The sequence below is a fragment of the Macrosteles quadrilineatus genome, unplaced genomic scaffold (assembly GCF_028750875.1).
Source record: "Macrosteles quadrilineatus isolate MER2022 unplaced genomic scaffold, UCM_ALF_1.0 Scaffold_7__1_contigs__length_78375512, whole genome shotgun sequence".
NCBI classification, from domain to species: domain Eukaryota; kingdom Metazoa; phylum Arthropoda; class Insecta; order Hemiptera; family Cicadellidae; genus Macrosteles; species Macrosteles quadrilineatus.
The window spans coordinates 10,238,305-10,259,381 of record NW_026542600.1 but is presented as its reverse complement, the minus strand read 5'-3'; the positions used below and the strand labels follow the sequence as shown (position 1 = coordinate 10,259,381).

The 21,077-nt window shown below is 36.0% G+C and overlaps 1 protein-coding gene across 5 annotated transcripts in view; it reads left to right on the top strand.

Moving 5' to 3' along the window:
• LOC128998064 (tyrosine-protein kinase Fer) overlaps window positions 1–21,077 on the top strand; it is a 66,540-nt gene that overhangs the window by 33,610 nt on the left and 11,853 nt on the right. Inside the window, exons 2-10 of one of the 5 annotated variants that reach the window (XM_054424036.1) lie at window positions 2,122–2,218; window positions 3,345–3,401; window positions 4,340–4,535; window positions 7,733–7,870; window positions 8,944–9,135; window positions 11,100–11,262; window positions 14,094–14,357; window positions 17,982–18,176; window positions 19,251–19,427. In XM_054424036.1, the coding sequence (XP_054280011.1) occupies window positions 2,122–2,218; window positions 3,345–3,401; window positions 4,340–4,535; window positions 7,733–7,870; window positions 8,944–9,135; window positions 11,100–11,262; window positions 14,094–14,357; window positions 17,982–18,176; window positions 19,251–19,427 (1,479 nt within the window). Of the gene's footprint in view, window positions 1–2,121; window positions 2,223–3,344; window positions 3,402–4,339; window positions 4,536–7,732; window positions 7,871–8,943; window positions 9,136–11,099; window positions 11,263–14,093; window positions 14,358–17,981; window positions 18,177–19,250; window positions 19,428–21,077 lie in introns of all 5 variants that reach the window. The other 4 variants (XM_054424038.1, XM_054424035.1, XM_054424037.1 and 1 more) reach the window with 4 other exon arrangements.

Here is a 21,077-nt window from a genome sequence, read left to right as displayed (position 1 = left end):
GGCAAATGAAGAACTGATTGAGAGAAAGGGAAAATCAGCTGATCGGGTTACCCTTGTTTTAAATCAAAGCTTGGGAAACAATTAACTACTTTCTTCGATCAGCTGTTTTCGAAACAGCTACTTTTCGTAGTGATGAAATAATATTTATTTGCTATACCTGTTCTTAGTGTATTATGTGTGATTTTATATTATTTCTAATTATTTGAATATTTCATCTAAACTACTGGACTGATAACATTTGATCAAGGAAGAATTTGGAAAAGTAATGACAAACATTTGCAATGTTCTTTTGTGCCAACAATTCACGTTATATTCCGTAGCTGGCAGTCCCAGCACCATGGGGTCCCACAAGGTTTCATGCTGTCCCTCACTCTTATTGCACTTCCGGTTACGTGCATTGTTAATATTTCCTATTGCTTGTTAAATGAAATGGTCTTAAATTATTGGTGAAAATAAATGATAAGTAAATAACTATAATAGGCAAATGGATAGGGTTTGTTATAGCCTAGGACACCTAGAACTTTGGTGCAAGCAGGAAGGGTCGATCCTTTAAATTATCCACAAAAATTTAAAGAATTTAGTCCACTTTATCCAAAAATGTTTGTGATTCCTTCATTACAAAAGGCCACTGGCATAGTAAAGGACAAATATATTTTAAAAACTGTTGAAATAGTATCCAAATGGTATTTATGAAATCAATTAGTTAAATTAAAGCCAAAAATGACGTGGAAGTTTTAAATAAATTGTGTCATTGCTGTCATACTGTTGGTTATTTACATATAATGTTACATCTATGAAATAATAAAGATTCTGAATAAGTCAATTTTGTTTAGGGGAGGGATAGTGTCCCTTAAAAGCGGGTAAGATGCTGAGATTTGCAAAAGATGATTTTTCTTATAGTACAGTGATATTTTGGTTTATGTAGTATATGTGGCTTTTTGGTTTATTAGACACTGATGCATTTTTCATAGTTGCCCATAAATTTTAAGGGGTTTCCAAATATAATTTAACCATGGATGTCCATCAACATGGACAAGACCCTTGCCCATGGGGGTATAACACCCTTTTTTGACCAAATTTAAAAAAGTATGCAAAAAATAATAAATTTACATAAAGCAAATTGAGTTACAAAAGTTTGTAAAACCAACCACTTTGTACATCAACTTTTTACTGGGGGTTATTCCAGACCCCCAGCCCCCCTTATGGAACAGTTAGGGACGCCCATGAATTTAATTGAAATGTACTAAAAATATTACTTGTTTCACTCATTATCTTTTAAAACTTAATAAACAATTTTAGACTTTTGAACTCTTTGGAATCAAATATGTATTTGAGGGTTGAAATTTGATAAGAATGTACAAATTAATATTAATGACATATTTCACGAATTTTGTAAATTTTTTTGGTAAATGGAGGTCAGTATCTATTGAAGAGTACATTCCTCTTTACCTTATTGAATGTAATCTAGGCTCTAGACTAACTGATGAAGGCAAAGTTCAATTGCCATTCTACAGGCTGTTCCTCTTGTCCACCCCCCCCCCCTTCTATTATTGCAAACTTAGACTTTATGGCAATTGCCTGCCTTAATATTCTGTCCTTAAGAAAATTTTGTATAAAATTATTTGGAAGGGTAAGGTTGAAGAAAATATAATTTAAGCATTGACAGCATTTCGATCTTCAAAGAATTCTAATAGCACTTACGTTTTTTACCTCCATAGCGCTCTATTGGAAATAGATTATATTTATTTTGTGATGGTAACAGGTGTCAAAGATCTCCTCTCCCTCCCTTTTGATTTTGTGTAAAATAGTGCTTAACGACAACATATTAACGGCTAGTGCAATAAAATATACACACCCTAAAAAATGCATTGGAACAAAATTAATTATGCTGCATATTAAACTTATTAACTAGTGTGTAAAACTATTCATTGACTTTAAGCAATATTTCCAAAAATCCATTAATAGTTTGTTTATACATCTTTTACGATTTTGATTTGGCCATTTTCTTAGTGTTGCATTTTAGTGGATGTACATTCGAATCATCATGAAAATAATAAAGTTTTATAGATTATAGTTTCATTTCTAAAATTTGTTATAACGGCAAATTGTTTTATTTTCCAGATAGCTGAAGATGTAACCAAAAAGAAGGCTGAGTACCAGAAACAATTGGAGAATTATAGACTGATGCGCTCTAGGTTTGAGGAACACTATGTCAAATGTAAGTTCTTAAAAATATTTAAATATTTATAGCTTCTACAAAATATTTAATATGAATACCGTCATCATCCTTGTTTCATTTTTATACAGTATTTTTTTCGTTTTTATTTTTTTACTGTTTGTATTTATATTTTCATTTGTTTCATTTTGTAACAAATTATTATACTGTACTGTTAAAATAGTCATACAATTCTGCTCCATTTACATTTTTCGTATTTAAAATTAAAATTATACTTAATTTCTTTCTATTTAAGTACTGTATTTGATTATTCAAGCGTTCGTTCTTACTGTAACAATACTTTAGTTAAACCAGTTTTTGTTCCTAGAATCTTAGATGTTAGAACAGAAACCTAACTTGAGGTATACCCTTCAAACTATTTCCTCCCCTAAAAAATTGTGTTATTGCATAAAAAATACTTAGCCTAAGTTTTTCTTGTGTGGAAGTTGTTTTAGTGGAAATTAAAACTTCACAAATGTCCAGAAAAAAACAAAGATCGAGAAATTTTAACCAACACTCACAAAATTAGGAATCAGGAAATTAAATTAGAGCATTCGGTACAGGCACAGAGTAGTAAGGTAGAGAGGGAACTTGCTTGGTACATGCGCTTTCAGCTATAAAAAAAAAAAAAAAAAAAAAAATAGTATTCTGTGCCGGAAATATATTTGTGACGAGCAAGGATGCCACAAGAAGCAGTGAGACCTACGGGGGAATTCCTATCGACAGGACACAGGGTGAGCGTTGTAGTACATGATAGTGAGGGGGCGGTGTTGGACTTTTCCCTAGACACCAGAGACTAATGCTAGACACCACTAAAGTGTACCATTGAATGTTTCCTCTGTACCTTATTTCTGTGTAGACGAGGCAATTACTACTAGATAAGTTACTCTATCCAGTCTTACTAATATTATAACAATAACCATGGCATGCCAGCCCCTCACTATTCACCTAACCAAACATTTGCCAATTACAGAGATAAAACCCATTCTCATTCAAGCCTACTTAACTTATTTTCCATCCTGTTTATGATACATTCAATCAGATATTCATTACTATTAGTTTACTCTCAATACTTTTACTATTAGTAATGTGCTTTTACACCTTTAATTCAATGACATCACTTTAACAGCTAGTTCTAAAGATGAAGATAGAATATCTTCCCACAGAGCAGCATTTTGTGGTATTTGTAAGTAGCTCGTGATTTTTTGTGTTTTGAAATTCCTTTGCGTTTTGAATTGAACACAAAGTAAGCAACACCTGTCTTTTCTGTTGTTTTGGCTATGGTAGTGTTCTGCCAAATTGTTGTCCCTGTCAGTAAGCATTAAATGTTAGCACCAGTCAAAAGTGTTCAAGTGAAACAAAGGATTGCTGTTTTTGGCGTCTGCATGTCCAGTGAAGTCAGTAATACGCTACATATGAGTAGAATTACTATTTTGAAAATATTTTATGGTGTGAGTAATACTAGCTTTTTGAAGCTTCAGATTTTTTTCCTCAATTTATCTAGGTCTCAACCATAATTTTTGATTTGTTTATTTACCACCACAAAATATTCCTACCCTTTGCGTATGTGGTTTATGCGTTTTTTCAAATGATCAATCCTCATAACTCAGAATTGTGACGTTATAACTCTTAGTTCATTTTGAGAGACTTGAAAGACATCTAAATTACTTATATCAAATAATTCGATTCAACAGTATTCTGTGCATTAATGTTCTTATGTAATGTAATTTCATGCTTTTACGCCAACAGTTGTTTTGTGCCAAATTTTAAACCAATTGAGTTAGTGGCTCAGTCGGTAGTGCGATGGACTACGAATCCAAGCTAGGTAGCGATGTTCTTGTGCTGGTCCTTACCACTAAATTTCATCAGAACAGTTCACTCTTGCTCTGTACCGGCTCACCCCTAGTTTTGCTGGATATGTTCTACGCAAAGGCCCTATATCTCTGTGGACAGGCAAATTCAAAGATAAATGAGTCAATCAACCTCTTTAAACAAGGCAAAATTTGTGTCAAATTTCACAACAAATTACTTTTTAAATACCGTACCATAAGAATAAGATTGTTGAAAACATAGAAAACTGCCCAAAGAACATTAAACTAATTTTGTCTCCTTGTGGGGTTCCAGCTGGAAGAGGAGGGCGCAAACTAGACGATGTGAGAGACAAGTACCAGAGGGCGTGCCGCAAACTGCATCTAGTTCACAATGAGTACGTGCTGCTCCTAGTGGAGGCTGAAGAGAATGAGAAACACTTCCGTACGAGTCTGTTGCCTGCGTTGCTGCATCAGCATCAAGCCAATCAAGAGCTCTTCGTCAAGTCTTGGTAAGGTCTTGGCCCCTTTCATTCTGAATTTTTGTTTCCGTCCGTTTACACTTACAAAAAATGGATGCTACGAGGATTGTATGTAAATTAAGGTCTCCTTTGAGCTCTTTGTTATGGCCAAAAGACCTTGATCAAATCTGAGACACTGTCTTTTTCCTTACTTCGTCTACGACCATTCCAGACAGTTCCTGTCCCTATGGGACTTAGTCTTGTCATATTATTTTGAAACATTGTCAAAGAAGTTGAAGCTCAAACCAAGTATAAATCATATTCTGTGATTAGATTTCTGTTGTCTCACTTGTAAACTGCTATTAAAGTTCATCGCCAATTTATTAATGTTTTTGCACTAAAAATATGCGTAAGGAGTTCAGGGAGTTCAAAGGTTGTGCATAATGTTTTCCTTGGGGTAGGCTGACTGGTGAAGTTCATCAGTCTCAAGGAAGTGACCAAAGCCAGGAGTACCTATTTAGCATGTGAATCTAAGAGTGAATGAACAGCAGATATTGCCAAACTGATAGAAGAAATCTTCATAAGACTATCAAGCCCTGGAAGTCTTAAGCACACTGATCAGCAAGTGTTTTATCAAATTCAATCACTGTATGGAAACTGATCAATAACCGTTGTAGGCTCCGTTATGGAAACGTGTATGGCCTTCTGGGATCTCCTTAAGCCACTTGTGCACATTTTCTATTTCAAAATACTTTTTTAGCATCCACAACCGTATCTGCCAACAGGGATTGATTCCCTTCCTACAGAAACCTAATTGCAGAACGCTATTCATACTTGCCAGGATAGTCAAGTTTCTTTCATACTGTTTCCTGATAAGAATGATTGTCTACAGGTTGAAATTAGCTTGGAAGAAGTAAGGAACATGTCATTGGTTTGAGATTCAAACTAGGTTGCTTGGATGTAATCAGAGCTTAATTGAGATCTAATTTTATGGACAACCTTCATGTTTAGTTTTAATTGAACAATCAGACTGGAATAGAATTTCATGTTTTTGCAACTTGCAAAAATTTGATCATTGGAGCTGGCTGCTGATCAACGTCTTCACATCAGCGAATTCCATGCACAATCTGCAATGCCTTTACTCCTAAAACATTGGAATTTTAATTCTCTGCGTCTAAATGTTGGAAATAAAATTCAAGTTTTTGACAGTCCGCAGATTGCACTTGGTAACTGGTTTTAACGCCAAAGAGATCTTCTGGTTGTACTGGGACATTCTGAAAGTTAACATATGTCCTAGTAACAGCTTGATGTCACCACTTTGGTGTCAAAGGTAGCTACTGAGAGCAGTTTGTTACCTTAAGTTGTTATTTACACCATTTACTGTCCGCGAGAGTAAAGAAGTCCCCTGAGCTCCGGCCTATTCGTAGTTTAAAGGCGTTACGCTTGAACGTTTCGCGCGACAATCACTGTAGAGCCGTCTTGACGCTGCTCTGCTAGTTTTAAGGCTTAATTTTTGTATTTAATATCTGTATGATTTTTATAAATCTATGTCATAATATTTCTTTGCATAGTCATACAATCGAAGGAAATTCTTTCTAGTGTTACTAAGGCAAATTAATAACCTTTCTACTTTATGATTTTTGTTTAGTTAAATGTAAATACCAATAAAATACAATACAATAAAATCTTTTTTAAATCCGAGTTTGAAAGCATTAAACCCAAATAATTAGTTGATCCATGAATATACTTATGGTGAATGCATATTACCGGTAATACACAAGTACAGCAGTTTCAATAGCATTCATCGCAATAGAAAACTTATTATTTCTACTAAATTTCAATAGCTGCATTTCAATTTCAATTATATACATAATCAATAGCTACAAGAACCGTCCAAAACAAAACGCGAACACACGAGACTGCAATGAATCAAATTACGTGACCACATGATGATAAAACACTTACCAAAACAAAGATATGAGTAATTATGTTTACAACAGTTGTTTACAGACAGACATCAAGGCGAGGCGCCCAGATGCTTAGCGCCTGCAAATAGTGCGCGATACCCTCCAAACATAGCTGCGTATCGCTCTGGCTCAAGGGACTTCTTTACTCTCGCGGACAGTAAAACATTTTTCAGTAATTTAGAGGCTATCTCGCCATCACAAAACATAACTTATGCACAATAAAGTCACAAACCTATCTCCCAAAAGCTAGGAACAAACACAGAGAAGTAAGGTACAGAGAAAACACGCTGGGACGAAAATACGCTTTCAGTTCTTGTATGTTTTGCTGGAAATTTCCTTCTGATGAGCAAAGAGAAGCCCGAGCAATGAGCACTATGTGGAAATTTCTACCGCACAGGGCCCAGGGTCTTCCTCCACCGTGAGTGTTGTAGTACATGAGGGCGAGGGGGGCGGTGTTGGACTTTGGCCTAGACACTAAGACGTATTTTCCCGAAAGGTGTTGGAAAATACGCAAGCCCGGTGTTGACCCGGTTGCCGGAGAGCCCGAACGCCCTGGGTTGTGGTTCCAGGGGTCGAAATGTTTAACAAATCGACAGTAAAGGGCGAACTAATATTCTGAAAAGAGAATGGATGGTACGACAAATGTCTAATTCAAAGCAAGGTGATGACTACCTTATACAGAAACGTGGTCCTTAGTCCTCGTGAAACTGTGCGTGGTTGACAGTCCTCTGTCTCGTGCACTCGTAGCTGATCGACGCTTCCGACCGACTCCCTGACTCGAATTTTGGTTGTCGTATACTCAACTGTCTCGTGTCCTGAACTCGACTGTCCGGTGTCATGGCGTGAACTCGACTGTCTTGAGGAGCTGCGGATAGTACAACGGTCAGGGACAGCGCTTATGCCCAAGTCCAGTCCGGCATGCGCAGAGCGCCTGGCTAATGGAAGCTGCCGACTCAAACGTTGGCGCGATTTTCAAATTTACATTATTTGTATCATTGCATTGGAGCTAAATCGGCTATTTGCGCTAGAAAAATATCATGGTGAAATTGAACTTGATACGACACCAGCACTAGATAGTGCTAGACACCACTTAAGTGAACCATTGAGTGTTTCCTCTGATCCTTACTTCTCTGTGGAACTCGAGCGTAAATTGTTCAAATCATAGATCTCCAAATCACTCACTATCTATGAATTTGTCTATAAGTTGCAAAGTATGAAAAAAAATTGTTGTATTATATGATGAAACACATTATGTTTATCACAAGTCTGATGTTATTTCAGGAGAAATATAATGAGGGAGATTTCACGACTGTGGAACTTTGCGTCCCGGGAATTTGCTGAAATCAACAGCAGAGTAGAGGCACATGTCGAGTCCATCAAACCAGCAGAAGAATACAAAGACTTTTCTGAGAGGCATAAGTAAGTTTGCCTGTAGTCTCAAAATCCTTTTATTATAATTCATTGTGATTGCCCTGAAACTGCAATAATGGGTTTTTATTACCTGTCATGCAGTTCTAAAAGTAACAATCGTGTTATAGTCCTCGCCACCCTAAGTTGAGGCAGCCCAAGGCCGCACGGCGTATATCTAGTGCGGCCTTTGGCTGCCTCAACTTAGGATGGCGAGGACTATACATGTTTCAGGAATATACCATCGTCAAACACTTCAGTCCAGAGAATACATTGAATCTGCTTGATTAACTTCCTTGGTGTTAAAATATGGACACACATTTGACACACGGCACATATAGAAACAACATAAAAATAAATAATGTTTGTAAAGAGATAGGCCTATCCCAGAAACACAACATTGCCTGTAGGCAAGCAGGAAGGGTTGGAGGGTTCAAGTCAGCGCTCTCTGGTTTTGTTTTTAGTGTTGATTAGCTGGTTCAGATATATTCCCTCATTCCAGTAGGGTGTTAAAAATAATATTGGACTTCAATTGGAGTTTATGAAGGATGACTGTTCAAACATATATGTTTGTTATTGACTTTTATATTTCAAAATCTCTAAAACGTCTATTTTATGTCCCTTATAACATTAATGCAGAACATGTAGACCGGTGTTAATGTCATTAATACCATGACTACTGTCAATTACGTATTGGGCAAATGTTTATTTTTGGGTGTCTGCAAATGTTGGATCTGGGCGGTAATCCGTATATCGAGTTATATATGCCCGACCCCTTTGTCTAATGTAGTAACAGAAGAATCATAATAAATTATATTTTTGGTTTAGAGATAGTTAGATGTAACAGCATTTAACAGTTTTGGTTTTTGATGTAAGAACACTCACATGTGATTTCTTTTAGAGCAAACAACTCATGGGTATTGCACTATCGTACCAACTCACAGAAAGTTTTTTTGTGGCTCTTGCGATAAAACAGATATTATGCGGTTGCAGCAGTAAAACATTCATTTTAAGTTTATAATCAACCTTTACTCTCTTAAACGGTAGTTTTATACGTGGGATCATGATTGACAAATCTTTTGCAGATCTCTACCTACTGAAGCAGTCAGATTCACTTTTGACAGTACTCTCGTAGAAGACACCAGCGGGAAATTGCAGCCGAACCAACTGACAGTGGACAACCTAACAATAGAATCCGTCCAAGCCAAAATGGCCGACCTTGAATCCAGGTTGAAGGAAGTAAAGGAGCGAAAGGCATTATGCAACCAAGAGTCTAGGTACTTAAAGCTGTCCCGTTGCTTTACTTGTTATGGTTTACGGTTTTGTCATAAAATTTACAGCGTAATTTATACTCTGAGACTATAGTATGTACCTCGTTAATTTAGCAGTATTGTATTCTTACGTAGTTGGAAATCTAAAACCTTACTCTGCTCTTATTTCTGTAGCCATTCATACCTAAGAAGGTATTTGGCCTCACCTATTGTACTTCATTAGCTCGTAAAATTCTTATTTCTTTGACTATTTCATCTTTCCACCTATTATTTGTTAAGGCAATGTCTTTCCCTTTTATAACTTTGTGATAGCTTTATCCACCCTTCTCATCACTATTCCAGTTCATTTAATGACATTGTTGAATGTATTCATCATAGTAAAGTTCTTCTGTATGCTGATGATTTAAAAGTCTTCAAAGAAATAAACACTTTTAATGACTGTATACTTCTTCAGGAAGACCTATATCGTTTAGAAGGCTGGAGTAATGAGGGCTTAAAATTTCATCCAGATAAATGTGCTGTCGTGAGGTACACAAGACGTACGCAGAAGATCATTAATTTTCGCTACTCAATGAATGGTACTGTCCTTCAATCTCTTTATGAAACCAAAGATCTTAGAATTACAATTGATGACAAGTTTTCGTAAGCAGACCATATTGCTGAATCCTGTAAGATGGCTTATCGTAACTTGGGTTTCATATTCAGATCTGGGAATTTCCTGAAAGGCATATATGGACTCAAGCTACTATATTTCTCCCTGGTTAGGTCTAGACTTGAATTTGGTTCAATAGTGTGGTATCCACATCATGCTTATCTCATTGAGATGATAGAACAAATCCAAATAAAATTCCTACGGTATCTATTTTTCAAAAGATTTCACATATGACATATCATATCCTATATTACTGGATCTGTTCGAAATGAAGAGCTTAAAGAGTCGACGGGATGTACTAATGCTGACATTTCTCCACAAATTGGTCAATGGAAAAGTTGATGATAGCGAGATCTTATCGCTGTTATCTTTCCTCGTGCCTCGTCCATCGTCCAAAGTCCGTGTTTTGTTCGCTCCTACATTCGCCCAGACTTGCCTGGGTGCCCAGTCTCCTGCCAATGTTTTAATGAGGCTTTATAATACATTACCCCAGGGTATTGATTTATTCAACTCAACCCTAGCCTCTTACAGAAATCAGTTGAATGATAATTTATTTTAAGAATAATTTCATGGTACCATGGCTATTGTCTCAATTCAATTTGTTGTGTTTCAATTGAATTTAAGTTTCTCATTTTCTGTTGTTGTTGTACTATTGTTTATGTAAAGTGTTATTTATTTAATATTGTGTTGTTGCCTACATGATGAAAAAAAGACATTTTGACACGTGTTCACACAAAGTATGTACTGTATTATGAGTATTTGTACTATGCTGCAATGTAATTGGACGTCTGTATTGTAGCATTTAAATAAATAAATAAATAAATTTAAATAAATAAATAAGTTTAAGAGTCTTGCTTATACACCTGCAACAATTTCTGGTGTTGCTGAAAAAAATTTACCAGCTGATTATCAGCACAATAGAAATGTCTAAAGAACACTAAATACTGATACACAAAAACAATTTGAATTGATAAAAATCTAAAGGAGGAACTTTTTTCAACTAGCCATTTCCAATGACAGCTTATGCCAAAGAAAACTATCAATCCCCAAGCTCTATAATTTCACAATAATAATATCACATTATACTGTAAATAAAAACAGAAACTGACGTAATGTAGTTTAGTTTTTTGCACCATGTAAACTTAAAGTATTATTTATTATTTGTACCAAGAGTGCTATTATTCAATTATTTCCTTACATGGACTATTCCTTGCTTGCAAAAATTGGTTTGGCTTTACCTTTCACAGTAAATAAACTATTTAACAGCTTTGACTTATGCTGCATACAATCTTAGTTAGTATTCTGTTGCTGTTTGCAGTGAGTTGACAATAAACGGTCTTATGTGTGAGGAATGTTTGCTGAGTAGACAACTGGACGTGATACACAAGGCCTTCAACGAGTTAGGCTGTGAGGAACCTCCGGTCGGCTGTGATTTGCCCCTCGACCATAGCTTTGAGAACGGAAACATCGCGGATAATCAGGTAATTGGCTACGTTAGTTCTGGTAGTGAATAGTCATTTGTAATCAGCGTTTTTGTTTTGATAAAAACTGTTTTTAAGTAGAAGGTAGGCTTTTATGGTCAAAGTAGACTCGATTCTTGGTCTTCGAAAGGTGATCACGTCTTTGATTTGGCGTGAATACTGGCTAATGTTTCTATGCGTTACAACGAGCTATCAATCAAGCAATCTACAGAAGGGTCGTATTTAAAACCTTCGACGTCCTCAGCGGCTCACTCCAGAGAGGCCCCTGTATTTTGATTCTTCTTGCTGGAGCTTAAGGGGTTTTAAAGTACATGTTGTATTGCTTAAACTTGATGAACTTGACCCTCATTTTTGACTATTCGAGTGGTGAATACTCCTGGAAGGCCAAAAGACTAGCTTATTAATAATTTTAATTTGTTTTTTATATATTAGGAGTCAGGTCAAAAGCAAAGGGTTACTTAGAAAAACAAATCTTAATTGTTGTACCTATCTTAATCAATTTTGACAACTATTGCAATGGGGCAAAATCGTGAACTAGTAAAAAAATTTAAAATTAACAGAATCGTCATGACAAATCTGTTAGCGCTGTGCTCGTGACATCTTCCACAATCGTTTAAGTCTTCTACGCTCAAGGCAAAATTGTGAACATATGGCTCATTCACAGTGAATTCATGAATGTCTCCTGTGGTCAAGTAGAAAATTGAGAGTATATTTCACGTTGGCGGTAACTCCTGCAATCAAAGTGAAATTATGGTTTTCGATCACTCTGACAGTTTTGGCAATCGCAAGAATAAAAGCTCAGCTCACAAATCGAATCCCCTAACAGATTATTAGTGAAACTCATTTTTGAGAGAAGAAAATCCTTAGAGGCCCCCTCCGAGGCCGAGTCTCCCAGCAAACACCGTTAGGAAAATACGACCCTGATTGACAGTTTGGCTTAATTTTTGTGGCCATCCCCTGAAGACCAAGATTTGATATTTCCGCTTTGACGTTATAACATTTTCATTTCCTGTACCATACCTCTTCTACTTTGAATATGAAAATGTTAAGTCTTCTGATTTCTGCAGTGATTTTCTGAAGTGATTTCTGCAAAAGATAATCAATTCCAAATTGTATCTATTTGAAACTGTTACGTATTTTATGATTTGGCTTTGGTCAATATTTTGGGCTAATTGTAGTACGTGAGGTAATTGTATGGTTAAATCAGTTGTTACTACTTGTGAATTTTTTACGTGAAGGTTGTTGATATTTTGTATGGTTACACAAGAAATTATTCAACATGCTGTACGTCATATAATACAACTTTGAAACTAAAACTTTGGTCCGTGTTATGTATAATCTTAGTGTTCTTTCTTCCTCTATCAAATCAGTACTTCTGGACATATCAGCTTATTATTATGTTAATACTCTCACAGTTTGCTTTTTACCACTAATATTTATTTTCATTGAGAGCAGAAAAAAGATCAGTTTAATGTATGAAAGTCTAATCATTCCTATTTACTTTTCCATTTCAATGTTCACATTTTATTTCTTTTTAAAGATATTTGAAGGGTTGTATTTTTTCTGAATCAGTTTATTTATATTTTGTCTGTATCTAACTATCTATTGTTAGTAACAAAAAAAATGTATTCATTTATTAGCTGTGGCGGGGGTCAAGGAGGCTGGTTCGTGGCTAGATAACTTGGAGTAATTCAGGAATTCACAAAGAGAGTTTATGTACAAAGCATGTTTATGTCCTTTGTATTATTTGTTTATTTGGTGTGAAATTAGTCCCACTCTAGTTTGTGGTTGCCAAGCCATATTTTAACTACTGTACACACGAAAATATAATTAATTCAACCATATCCCAAACCTCTGTAATGTTTTACTAATTTACTGATCATTAGTGATGTGTCGATACCTACCACTTTTTCAAAGCCAATTCCTAACCAATATCAATTCTCGGAACGATCGGTACCTCATTAAGTACTTATCATACAAAAGTTCATGCTCTGTGAGTGTGTATGATATGATAGATACACAAATTGTAAAAGCAAATCCAATATGTCAAATGAAGAACTTCAAGTATTATGTTGTTTGATTGCAAATAAAATAAACTAGTCAATATCCAGCCTGATAAATAGAGAAAAACTGGTATGAACTATTTTGATGAATGGCAAAATTCAGTGAATTGTACAAGAATTTTTTCAGGACTGGGGAAATTTTACTTTTTTATGGTTCAAATGATTCAAATGATTCAAATGATTTATTAGGCCATTCTGTTCTTACAAGACAATAGGCTACGTCAACAATGCAATAAATAATAAATAACATGCCAAGCTTCTTCTAGCATTCTTGACTAACAAAATTAAATTAAAAGCTGTATTAAGTGTATTGGTTGCCGCCAATAGCCAATGATCGGATATTTATGCAATACTACCGTTACGTTGGTTCTGTTTTCACTTCGTCACAATGGTAGTAAACGATGACGACGTTACCGTGATTACAATGTATGCTACGAATGTTTTTGAGATGGCAGGAGATGATTATGACATCACGGCTGTTACCGTGATCGCTTTTCCAATTTTGTTTGCGGTTTCAAGTTTCAGTGTAGACCAATCATTAATGTAAGTAAATTGACAATAAAAGTATCTGTAGGAACTGATTTCCATTCACCCAGCCTGCCATGTAGTAGTCTTCGTCAGATCGGGATGCCAATAGGTTTGTGCCCTGTTGTTACCGAAGTACCAATAACATTTTAGCGTCAGTTCTTGGAACTGTGACTTCATGTTCTTGGTACCGACACGTCACTACTGATCACCCTGTATATTCTGTGTTGTGTTGTGTTGTAGCTGAATGATGTGAGTCCAATGAAGCGCAGCTCCTTACCCCACCAGACACAATCTTCCACCAACTCGCTTGTGGACATGTTGCGTAAGCCGTTCCGTCGCAAGTCCGTCCCGAGCTCCCCGACGGCCCGTCGTCCTTCCGTTCCGATCTCCGGTGTAGGTTGTGATAATGATCTCGTTATCAGTAACCTTGAACCTCAACCTACCTCACTAATTGTACCTGATTTGTCTCTTACCCATTCTGTTAGCCTGCATTCGCTTAACATGGTAAGCTGCCTCATTAACACTTGATAGGTTATAAAAAGTATATAATAAATTTTACAATACAAGAATAAAGTAAGAATAGAATAAATTTTACAGCAATTCTAAAACAAATTCACACAAACAGTTATATTATTATTTTGAAATATTTATCTTTGGTTTGTCTTGATTTTTGATCGTACTCAGTGTGGTATCATTAAAAGATTTAAGATGTTTAGTTTTAGAAATATTACTGGGGTCTAGTACATTCTTATGAAATTATTACATTTAAAAATATTCTTTGCGTGACATTCTATGAGGGAGGGCCCTTTAGCACTGCTGAAAGGTTTTAATATCATCCTTAGTCAATGGAAAGTTTAGAACCTAATAAAACAAATTTCAAGGATAAGTAACAATGAAAGTAATTTCATGAATCATATGGAAAGACTAAAATAATAACAAACAGCTGTTACTTTTTAATTTAGCCCAATTAAATCAGGCCTTATCATATACAAACAATAATATAGTTGTTGAGTTTTCTTTGCTGAATTTACAACAGTAATGATAAACATCTTAATGTAATTCGCTGGTAATAAGTTATGAATGATGTGACTATAAGAATATAGCTCTTAGTTTCATAGTTTCATATATGAATGTATTTTTTACTTTTTAAACAATGTTGCTACTACATAAAAAATCCTTAAGCACATGTGTTCACTAAGTGATTCTTAAAATACAATAATCTTTCACGTAACAATCTGGAGCAATACTTTTATGATCTCCCAGATATGTCAGCTGCTACAAAATTAAAAATCCCTTTTGAGGGTCATTCGATAAATATAGGTTCTGTTATGAATATAAATAACTTAATTGCTGAGGGTTTTGTTTGAGAATAAAGGTGATGTCCTTTTACATCAAGAGTTACCTAGAAGAAAAAGGGATAAAAGTGTGGGTAAAGTACCTTATTATCGACACAGAAGTGAGTAAATCTGTGTGAATGCTTTAAAGTGTGCGAGAAGTACTATTTTAAAATTATTTATCAGGAAACTTTGAAGGATAACTCTGGAGCAAAAATAAATATCAAAGTTTAAAATAACTTACAAAATTGTGAGTAAACCTTTTTTTGTAAAATTCTATGTTCACGTAAACATAATCTATAGCCTTATGCATTCTGCTTATTCCCTGTTTATAGTGTTATGCTGTTACTAGTTGTTTTTCATTAAAAATAATTGCTTCAAAAACTGAATGATTATCTAACAAAATTAGAGTTTCAAATTTGGTAAGCTATATTTTGTGTGCAGTCTAAGTCTAACTTTAAACGTTGAATATGTAATTTGTTTTGTCTTGTTATGGATTTAATTTCTGTTGTTTTCTAATAACTAACCAGTCTTATATCTATAACTTAAAATATAGCAACAGAAAAAACTATTTTAATTTTAAGTTACTGGCTGTAAGAGCTATGTTTACCTTTGTCAGGAGTGCGAGAATTTTGGAAATCACAGTTGTAAAATTCAACTAAGTTCCTCTTTTATGTTTTTTTTTCTGTGACTGATTAATCTACTTGTCAAAAAGTTTTGTTGGTCTGTGATTAAGGCGTAGGGCTTACACACTAGAGAAAGGAGTTCAGATCTTGTCAGTCACTAAAACAGTTTTCCAAATTGAAATATTTTCCCTCAAAGAGCGATGTCTCTGTGTGCCAAACATCCCGTATTGTTCAGGTTTTGATAATTTTGCCCATGAGAAACAAACAGAATATCTTTTTAAGATATACAGGGTGAATAAAAAGTCAAGACCCCCCCCTTTAATATTTTTCCCATTAATAATACAGAGACATCCTTTTGGTGGTCGTGCAATCTTGGCAGGAAGTTTCATTTTATGATTTTGAAATTTTTGAGTGTCCCCCCAAAAGGGGGGATTTAGGGGGTAACTCAAATATTTTAAATGTAAACCCCCTTCAAGTGACACCTCATTTTGAAGTGTTTACAAAAACTTAAAGAATGGTGAAAACTAGAGGTCGCTATCTCTTTTCTATCCAAAATGGTAGCCCGTCAAATGTTGTAGAAAATCAATGGTAAAATTGGTTCGTAATAGTAATATTGGCTACCATTTTGGTTAGAAAAGAGATAGCGACCTCTAGTTTTCACCATTCTTTAAGTTTTTGTAAACACTTCAAAACAAAGTATCATAAAATGGGGGCTTAAGTTTAAAATTTTTGAGTGTCCCCCCAAAAGAGGGGATTTGGGGGGCAACTTAAATTGTTTCATCGTAAACCCCCATCAAGTGACACCTCATTTTGAAGAGGTTAGAAAAACCTAAATAATGGTGAAAACCAGAGTCCGCTATCTCTTCTCTATCCAAAATGGTAGCCAATATTACCATTACGAACCAATTTTACCATTGATTTTCTACAACATTTGACGGGCTACCATTTTGGATAGAAAAGAGATAGCGACCTCTAGTTTTCACCATTCCTTAAGTTTTTGTAAATACTTCAAAATGAGGTGTCACTTGAAGGGGGTTTACGTTTAAAATATTTGAGTTACCCCCCAAATCCCCCCTTTAGGGGGGACACCCAAAAATTTCAAAATTATAAAATGTAACTTCCTGCTATGCTTGCACGACCACCAAAAGGATATCTCTGTATATTTACTTGGAAAAATATTAGAGGGGGGGGGGTCTTGACTTTTTATTCACCCTGTATAATAATGATAATAATAACATGTGGACCACTGAAAAAGACAAAAAAGACTTTATATTTGATTAAATAAGTGGTGTAGTGGGGCTTGAACGGGTATCCCTCTCTGCTCTTTTAAAAACTATAGAAAACTCTTTATACCTATTTTTTTCTGAGATAATTGTTAGCATTCCCTCTTTGGGAAATTAACAGCTAAACCACACATTTAGTTATGGCCTTTAACTATTAATACATCTAGACATTCCATTCACATATTAAAGTTGTATCCAGTTTTTTTTTTTTTCAAAATCGTCGTAGTTAATGTGAGCCACCGACAGATTGCCCTGATCCAAATCACTAATTTCTGTTGTATTCAGACTTGTTAACAGTCAAACTAATGGTATGACATATGGTGAGCTATAGCAACTATTAAGACCCATCAACCTGGTCAGCAACAATAAAAGGTAGGAAATGAAATTTTAGTCACTAGCACATTCTGTCACTGACTCACACAACTATGTTCATAAAAAAAAAAAATTGGCGACAGCTAGTCCATAAAGATGGGATGTCTACTTCATTATCCAATAGTCAATGGTATGGCTTCACAGAATAAGACAAAACTAGTACAGTTATATTTCAGGATCTTTTTAGATTTTACTTTTACAGTTGAAACATAAGTAGTACTAATGCAGGGAAAAAATGTGATTACTTGAACACATATTGTTTATTTGAACTTGTTTGGGTGTGTAAGCGTAGTGCGTATGTGTCTCTATATTTTAAACATTTTCGCCACCAAGACTGATAGTTTGAAATATTTAGAAGGTACCTTGTCCGTCCTCATTCATATATTTGTTTCATGTGACTGTGGACAAGATTTGTTTACTTTTTATATTGTGTTCTGCATTTGAATCAATTGTTGGTTGTCTATGGTGATTGCAAGGCATATACAACGTCAGTCAATGTGTGGTATTGTGTAGATAGGCTCAACACGGTCGCTGGTTGAAGAGGAATGGTTCCACGGAGTTTTGCCGAGAGAGGAAGTCGTACGGCTGCTGACAAGGGAGGGGGATTTCCTTGTACGAGAGACGACACGCAACGCTGAACACGAGATGGTGTTGAGTGTTTGCTGGGGAGGGTTTAGCCGACATTTTATCGTCCAAACAACGCAGGAGGTGAGACAGTGTTCTAGGACAGTGTTCATTCTAGGATGCTATGCTTTAGCCCGGAATAGTTTTCATTTTACCTTTACTTCTGGCTAGGCCTAGAGGGTCACAGCCTAGAAGGGGAGCGAGCTGGCGTCGTGGTTAGAGTGCAAGACTTCAGTCCCTGACGTCTCGGGTTCGATCCCCACCAAGTCACCAATGGATTTTATCTAAGTGATAATGCCGCAACCCCTAGGTCTAGCCTGAAGTAATGTGAAAAACAATCCCAGGCTCGTGCCTAGCATCCTAGGAAAAAAAAGAGGGTCACAGTATTATCACAGATAAAGTCTATTGGTGATAGGGATTATAACCTGAAACCTCAGGGACTGCTCTACACTAGACCCTAGACCACTAGCAGCTCCCCAAGAGGAGACAGTGTTACAGATGATTAGATCCAAAATTACTTGATTAACAGCTTATTTACATACATATCCTCTTCCTTGCTACTCCGGGGTCTGTTAGGGTGTCAAATTAACTTCGTCTTCTTCTATCCCTCCACTGTTCCTCTTCCTCCACCATCCTCCATCTCACTTCTGTCTTCTCCACATCCTTCATCTCACCTAATCACCTTCTTTTAGGTCTTTTCCTTGGCCTTCTTCCTGCTATCATTACTTCCTGATCGCGTCATTCCATGTTAACGTAACTTTATACCACATCGTTTTACTCTTAGTAGCCCTTAAAAATCGTATTTCTACTCTTGTATTCTGCTCCATTACTTTCCTGTACACCCCATACTCTCGCTCCATAACTATAGTATACATAAGTATTTTTTTATCCTTATCCTATGATGGTCTTTATCCTCTTCATAATTTGGCCTTGCTCTATCCATCAGTTTATCCCTCGGCTCATGCACCCACCACTTGACAACGCTGTGCCTAAGTACGCAAACAATTAAACAATCCTTAAAAAAGGAATTTAGTTACTTTCATTTGATAGTCGCACTAATAACACTGTGTGTTTACAAAAATAAATTCCTGAGTATTCAAGGCGTTACTTTGTATTTAATTATTATTTTGCTGATCTAAAACTAATTCACTTTTCCAGGGCCACTATCGGTTTGAAGGCCCAGCGTTTGCTACGGTCCAAGAGCTTATCATGTACCAGTGGCAGAGTGGTCTGCCGGTTACCAGTCGATCTGGGGCTATCCTTCGTCAACCTATAGCTCGAGAGTTGTGGGAACTCAACAACGACGATGTACTTTTGCTGGACAAGATTGGCAGGGTAAGTACAAGAGTTGAAGAAGTAAGTTTTATTAAGAGTTAGCTTGTAGCTTAGTAATTATAGTACTTGACTGGTAGTAGCTTTTTGATGGCCCCATGAAAGCCCCATATGTACTTTATTATTATGCTTTTACGGTCCTGGCTAAAAAAAAACAGCTGTTTGTAGTCAGTAACAAAGCTAACAAACATATCTCACACTATCATACACTCACCCTTCATTCATTTATATTTGTGTTAAAATACTCCCAAGTTGCTTCCGCATCTTATTAATGAATGAATAAAAATAGTGAATTAAACAAATGAAATAAGGCTTTTATTTTCCATTAATATATTCAATACAAAAATGGTAGTAATAGTCGAGATATTACAAAGAAAAAGGGTTAGAATGGAAAACAAATTTCATGGTAAAGGATAAGGCCAATAAAGGCAAGAAAAGAACTATATTAAGAAAGTAAGTTCTGCTAAGGGCTCAAAATTAGCTGCTTCAAGGGGGGGGGACAGGTTAGAGCAGATTTTACTGCTAAAATAAGTAAAAAAAACCTCCAGGTGTCAGCGCTGCTCCAAAAACTTGTTTGTTCGTTGTTCAACTGTGGAGTTGGATCTTTTTATCTAATTTCTTTGGGCAAAACAAATGAGAGATAAGAATATAGATACAAATTCTAGGCAGATACAGTAGGCACATTCAGGACTTAATACTAGTACGGGGTTATTGAAAATGCTGGATTACTGAATGTTTTCTAAAAACAGCTGATACTGTGAGACTAACCAAAGTACCGCTATATTAGAGCCTTTGATTCTGCCGATCACTCTCAATAACTGGCTGGGTAGCTGAGTGGTTATAGTGCTCGCCTAGTAATCAAAAGTTCGCCGGTTCGATCCTGAGAAAAGTTAGTAGCTTTTTGATGGTTCGAAACTGGACCCAGCTGTTCCTGATCATTGGGCTTTAAATAAATGATCCTGACTAATGAAACCGCTGATCTTAGTCAGTAACAAAGCTACACAGGTCGTCACACACCATTCTACACTCATCCTTCACTCATATTTGGGTTAAAATACGCACCTAGGTGGCGTCCCCATCTCAACAATTGATTGATTGATTGATTGATTGAACGTCTGCTGTTCACTCCCAGCTCTACTAGACTAGCTGCTGACTCCTCCGATCACTACCAACACTGTCGATCACTCTTGGCTCTGCCAAACGTGCTAATATGTCTTAGAACAGTGTTCAAAGATTTTTTTTTCCTTTATTAGACCAATGCTGAGTTTTTGAAATTGCCGAATCATCAGATGGCGGATTAGCAGGCTTTTACTGTAAAACAGGAAAGATTTCTTAAAATGTTGTTTCCACCCATGATAATCATTTCCGTCTGAGTGCAGCACAAAAAATTATCATCTAATGTGAATGCCCCAATTGTGCTGGAAAGATTTTGGAAAAGGGATGTGTATATTAAGCTTTTATGTATATTTCATGTAAACCATCGTAATATGACTATTACGAGAGTTTTTAATAAAGTAAGGTCTTCTATGAGCTCTAGTCACAACTAAGCAAGCTAGTTAAAATCTAACAAAAGCGCTGTATTCTTTACTTTCTCCGCTACTAATTTAGTAAGTCCCAACCCCTATGTGACAATTATTCTAGTCTTAGCCGATA